The sequence below is a fragment of the Otolemur garnettii genome, unplaced genomic scaffold (genome assembly GCF_000181295.1).
Source record: "Otolemur garnettii isolate 467f Iridium unplaced genomic scaffold, OtoGar3 scaffold00005, whole genome shotgun sequence".
Classification (NCBI taxonomy): Eukaryota; Metazoa; Chordata; class Mammalia; order Primates; family Galagidae; genus Otolemur; species Otolemur garnettii.
The window spans coordinates 24,340,122-24,346,180 of record NW_003852400.1 but is presented as its reverse complement, the minus strand read 5'-3'; the positions used below and the strand labels follow the sequence as shown (position 1 = coordinate 24,346,180).

The following is a 6,059-nucleotide window of genomic DNA, read 5'->3' as shown; positions in this document are numbered from 1 at the left end:
CCCAAACCAGGATCCAGCTTCTGGATTTGCCTGTTTGAGGGGATTGGAAATGGCAAGTGGACAAGACACATGTTAAGTTTCTAAGCTCCTAGCTGGATCAGGAGTAGCACATCATGAAAAGGCACACTTCAGACTGCACATACTGAGAGTATAATTTTTGAACCCTTCTCTCTTTGCATATGAGCTAACATGTTTAATGGGGGTGGGAGGGCAGAAAAGGAGAGGTCACAGGAACCCAGGCCTGTGGAATGGAAAGGCTGGCCTCAGGTGCCACATCCATGGAGTTAGTGGGGGGAAATCAGTGGGGATTATCTGACTTCCTAGAAGGGCTTTAATGCTCCTTCCCTTCCTCATCTTTTAGGCATTCGAATTCCTACCCAGAGGGTGACAGATCAGAGATGGAGCAGTTCACTTTTCTAGAAGTCTTTGGTCATGGAACAGTCTGTAGACCCTATTCCTATGGCTTCTCAATAGATCAGTATACTAAAGAAGTGAGGCTGCTGGCTCTTAGAGGCCAGCAAGGAGGACTTGGATGTCATTAAGTTATTTGTGCATAAGACAATGATTTTTCAAAAGTCACTGTAAGGACTTCAGGAACTCTCTGCTATTGACCACTGAATGGACAGTGTGCATTCTTGAGCATCCACTCCGTGTCTGAGAGATACTCATTTCCTGCAAACAAAGTTGTCTCTTACCCCAAATTGCAAATTTTCAATACATGTAAGTTGTAACTTGATTCCCAACGCTCCCCTATTTAAAAAAAAAAAAAATTACTGTTTTCTGCTCCTTCTCACCTTCACCCTACATCCTCATATCATTATCAGTGTTCAATTCTACAGGCACCCTGGGTGCAGCCCATGGAGGCGGGGAGATGGGGAGCAAGGAAAGACAGTCACGGACCTCATCCCCAGACAGGCACTTTAGAGTCTGCTTGTTGGAACACATTGTCTCCAGACATCACAGAGCTGGGTGCTGGGGCGTCTGCCTTCTCTTTGGCATTCACTAAAAACAGATTGACTGAGACTTCCCCTCCCCCAACAAGCAAAAACACACATACACGCGCGCGCACTCACACACACACACACACACACACACAAACACGCTCCCTCCCGCCTTCACCCCCCCTTTTTAAGCAATGCTTTGTTGTGCTAAAACTAGTTGGACGGGTTAGGGTGTTGCTGCTGCTCGGTAGGCCCTGGCCAATGGAACCCGATCCACCCCGCTGTGCGTAAGCGCGCAATTAAGGATTTAACCAAGGCTGTGCTGCGCCTCAGCCAGCAGTCAGCGGGCCGGAGACAGAGACTCCACGACTCCCAGCCTCCTCCTCGCCGCGGCCGTCGCCGCCTCCTCCTCTTCCTCCTCCTCTTTCGCTCCCACAGCCATGTCTGCTTAGACCACAGCAGCCCCACAGCCAACTCAGGCAGCAGCCACCTCCACACCAGCAAGAACAGCCGCTGCGGCCAACGCCAGTGAGCGATGACAGGAGTGTTTGACAGAAGGGTCCCCAGCATCCGATCCGGCGACTTCCAAGCCCCGTTCCAGACGTCCGCAGCCATGCACCATCCGTCTCAGGAATCGCCAACTTTGCCTGAGTCGTCAGCCACCGATTCCGACTACTACAGTCCCACGGGGGGTGCCCCGCACGGCTACTGCTCTCCTACCTCGGCTTCCTATGGCAAAGCGCTGAACCCCTACCAGTATCAGTACCACGGCGTGAACGGCTCCGCCGGGAGCTACCCAGCCAAAGCTTACGCCGACTACAGCTACGCCAGCTCCTACCACCAGTACGGCGGCGCCTACAACCGTGTCCCGAGCGCCACCAGCCAGCCAGGTACAAGGGTGAGGGGGAGCGGGGGTGGGGGGGAAGAAGGCATATACAAGGAGGAACAGGACGCCAGGGGTGCGAGGGAGGGTGGTAGATTGGGGACCACGCCGTCCGCTGCGGTGGAGGTGCACCCGGCAGAAGGGAGTAGGGGCCCGACTCTGCCACCCAGAAAGGTTGTTAGGCCAGCATTTTACAGATTCTTAGTGGAAGAACCCTGCGGGTGTTTGAACTAGTGACTCTGTCCTCAGGCACCTTCTAGAGCCCTTCAGTCGATGAATTCCCGGCTTTCCTGGCCAGCAAGCCACCTAGGCTGCAAAGGGGGTAGGGGTGGAGAAGAAAGAATCAAGCAGCCTCAGTGGCATTTGCGTAATAAAGGAGGTTAGTTGTTGGACATTTTGGTAAGCGTGAGGGCTTGGTGCGAGTGGGAGTGGAAGCCTGCCTCCAATACTCAGTCGAGTTGAGTCTGGGGGCCGCCACGAACTAGCGTGGTGCGGGTGCCCAGAGCGCGCCGGGCGGGGGTGGGGGGTTGGGGAGCTGCAGCCCGCCGGGGAAGAGCGAGCCGAGAGCTTTGCGGTTTATCCAAGGCATTTCCAAAAACAAAAAGCCATTTAAAGGTGGAGAAGGGTTGCTGAGAGGTCGTGTTGTAGGAGGATTTTTTTTTCCTTTCTCTGTGGGTGCCTAAAATTTGTCTTCCCCCTCCGCCCTCCTGCCTTTTAGTCCATCTTGAAACTTACTTGGACAGTTTAAGAGGTTTAGTGAATTTGGGCGGTAGGAGAGAGGCATGAGGTCTCGGTAGAGAGGCTTTACTGGTCAGGTTTGATCTCTTCCCACTAGCACATTAATAATCCTGCTAATATTAGCATCCCCTCCTCTGGAAACCACAGTGCTCATCCTCCAACCTTCTTCTCCCAGAAGCTCAACACACATTCATGCACACACACACCCTGGCGGAGTTCTCTACCCAGTCCTGGTATGTGGTACTTTGGGGGAAGGGGACTTGTGGCCCCAGGACACGTTTGTAAAACAAGCCTTCAGAAACTCTCCACTCCATCCCTCCCCACACCCCTACTCAAGACAGTGAGAAATTCGTCCTGACTTGCCACCCCTTTCCTACGAAAACATCCCACTATCACTGCTTCCTTTTCAATGAGTAACTTTTGATGAACTTTGAAAGAGAGCCCGGGGGTAGGGTGTATTCGTTTCTTTTACTGTCTCTGCATTTCGTGCATAAGTGGAAGATTTTTTTTCTTTTGGCCAAGAACATATTAAGTCTATTTGCAAAAGAAACCAGACACATCTGTGCCCTCGCAGATCTGCAGCGAGATTATGGGGGCTGCATAATCGGCCCTCTGTCTGCCGCGGCTGCGACTGCTTGCTGCTGAAGTGAAGGAGTATAGTTTGCTTGTGGGTCTTTGAACTTTGGAGACCTCAGTTAACGTCTTCCCTGCCCATGCGTCTGGTCTCTGCGGGCGCCCGAACAGACGCCAACAGAAGCGGGGTCACGGCCTGGGGCCTCCCCCTGGAAGGCCCGGGAGGGGTTGGCTGATCTTGTCCCAGAAACGCCAGGGAGCACAAGGTGGGCGTAAAAACAAGTCCGGGATAAGTTGGAACCCCCGCAAGTTCTGAATCTCAGACACTGAGATGAAAACTGTGCTGTAGGAAGCACTTTGCACAAATTTACCTGAATGAACAGAGTGGGAATTCAATGACCACCACGCTTTTCCATGATTCTGGGGAGGTGGCATATAGCTCTGGGTCTTGAAAAGCAAAGGTGACAATATAGATCAAGTGTGAAGACTGCATGTTAAGAAATTCAAGGATTGTATTTGAGACCTTTATGCAAAAGGGCCATTGTCTGGTTATAAGCTCTAACCAAGTCTGTTTTGATTATTTAGAGAAAGAAGTGGCTGAGCCCGAGGTGAGGATGGTGAATGGCAAACCAAAGAAAGTTCGTAAACCCAGGACTATTTATTCCAGCTTTCAGCTGGCTGCGTTACAGAGAAGGTTTCAGAAGACCCAGTACCTCGCCCTGCCAGAACGAGCCGAGCTGGCCGCCTCGCTGGGACTGACACAAACACAGGTAAATCCGGCCGCGGCAGTGCACGAGTCCCGCCTATGCTGCAAGCCTGGCTGGGCCTCGGGGTTTGGTCCCGACTGCCTGGAGCCAATTCGTTAGTACCCAAGAGAAACTAACAGTCACTAGCCTCTGCGCCCTTTTTTTTCATGAGTCAGGCCTTGTGTCGCTGTCATGTGACAGTGGAAATGGGATTCATCGTTTGTCTGCAGATGTTCCCACATTGAGCCTCCGGGGGCGGGGTGCTAGTATGTTAGGTTGGAAACAAGGGGAGGCTCATTTCTAGGACGGTCTCACAGCCTTAAGAAATGTATCTGGTTCTCTTCACAATGCGCAGCCTCCCTGTGGAGAACATGGCCGGGCCACCTAGCAGTGGTCCTAGGCCAGCAAAGGCTGAACACGTTGCCTCGGGCGGGAGAAACTGTAGGGTCATGCCCTGGGCCTTCGGGAGTTTCAGGCCCTAGCAGCCTGAGGGTCGCGAAGTGAGGGGCGCTGGTGTATGGGCAATCTTCTGGATTGTTCCTTTACTCCTCCAACCCAGCTGGGCCTATAGAAGTCTAAAGAATGTTCTAGTCACCGCCCTGAGCTTCAGGGGGAATTTGGCCTCACAGAGCTGGGGCAGGAGTGAGTAGAGTCAGGCAGAGGGTTGGGGATCTCTCTTTTTCCTCAATACTTGAGCGCGTAGTGATCTCCACGCCCCTTCCCCGCCAGGCTCTGGCCATTGTTTTGGAGACCGTCGTTGCGCCCTGCACAGGCCTACATGTGCTCACACGCCGCCGCCGACACTCGGGCTCACACTCGCCGCGCTCACGCCCTCCTGCCCCAAACCGAACAAAAGACAAAAGCTTTGGGGTCGTGCCCTTGCAGTAGCCGGTGCGCGCAGAGCCGGGCAGGGCGCCCTGTGAGGCCAGAGCTCTGCCGTTTGCCTCGGGCCCAGCTTCTTGGCCGCAAGGCCAGGCCGCCTGGGGGCCCGAAGATGCTTCTAGTAGCCACCCCAGGGAGGCGCGGGCGACCTCTGAGTGTCCCGGTAACTTGTGCCTTTGTTCCCCCACCCAGGTGAAAATCTGGTTTCAGAACAAAAGATCCAAGATCAAGAAGATCATGAAAAACGGGGAGATGCCCCCGGAGCACAGTCCCAGCTCCAGCGACCCAATGGCGTGTAACTCGCCGCAGTCTCCGGCGGTGTGGGAGCCCCAGGGCTCGTCCCGCTCGCTCAGCCACCACCCTCATGCCCACCCTCCGACCTCCAACCAGTCCCCCGCATCCAGCTACCTGGAGAACTCCGCTTCCTGGTACCCAAGCACAGCCAGCTCAATCAATTCCCATCTGCCACCGCCCGGCTCCTTACAGCACCCGCTGGCGCTGGCCTCCGGGACACTCTATTAGAGGGCCTGCTCTCTCTTGCTCACTTTTTTGGGACTACTGTGTTTTGCTGTTTTAGAATATCATAAAGAAAGGAATTCATAAGGGGAAGTTTGGAAAACGGAAACAAAAAAGATTCATGTGTAAAGCTTTTTTGCATGTAAGTTATTGCATTTCAAAGGACCCTCTCCTCCCCCCCCTTTTTTACAGAGGAACTTTTTTGCGCAACTGTGGACACTATCAATGGTGCCTTGAAATCTATGACCTCAACTTTTCAAAAGACTTTTTTCAATGTTATTTTAACCATGTAAATAAGTGTAGATAGAGGAATTAAACTGTATATTCTGGATAAATAAAATTATTTCAACCATGACAGCAGAATGTTTCTAAAAAATACTTCTTTTTGCACCCTTATAACTAGCTAGTTAAGTTTTATGGAGGCAATTAAAGAAAGACAAGCTCTTCAGAGATCTAACAAGGCAAAAGAAAACAGAAGTCAGGAGCTCCATGCATGCAGACGGAGTATGTGTATGGATTGAATGCTGTATTTGTGTGTCTATATGCATATGTAGAATGTTCTTAGGACTGCTGTATCATATATAATATATTTAGGTGGTTTTCAGCCTATTCACACACACACAAAAAAAACACTTTAGATAACTTTAGTTTAAATTCAAAATTTTCAGGTAGAAAATAATGCTGGAATCAAAATACATCCCTCCCACCCTGTGTGTCTGTGAGAAGGCAGCAGAAATCCCTCGATAACTCCTCTGAATTCTAAGCTCAAAGCAATTATCA

General features: G+C 51.8%; 1 protein-coding gene across 1 annotated transcript; it reads left to right on the top strand.

Moving 5' to 3' along the window:
- Nucleotides 1-1,007: 1,007 nt before the first annotated feature.
- DLX5 (distal-less homeobox 5) lies at nt 1,008-5,634 on the top strand. The gene is made up of 3 exons (XM_003782696.2): nt 1,008-1,831; nt 3,721-3,905; nt 4,956-5,634. The coding sequence occupies exons 1-3, from the start codon at nt 1,477-1,479 to the stop codon at nt 5,283-5,285; spliced, it is 870 nt and encodes a 289-aa protein (XP_003782744.1). The 5' UTR covers nt 1,008-1,476; the 3' UTR covers nt 5,286-5,634.
- The last annotated feature ends 425 nt before the right edge of the window (nt 5,635-6,059 follow it).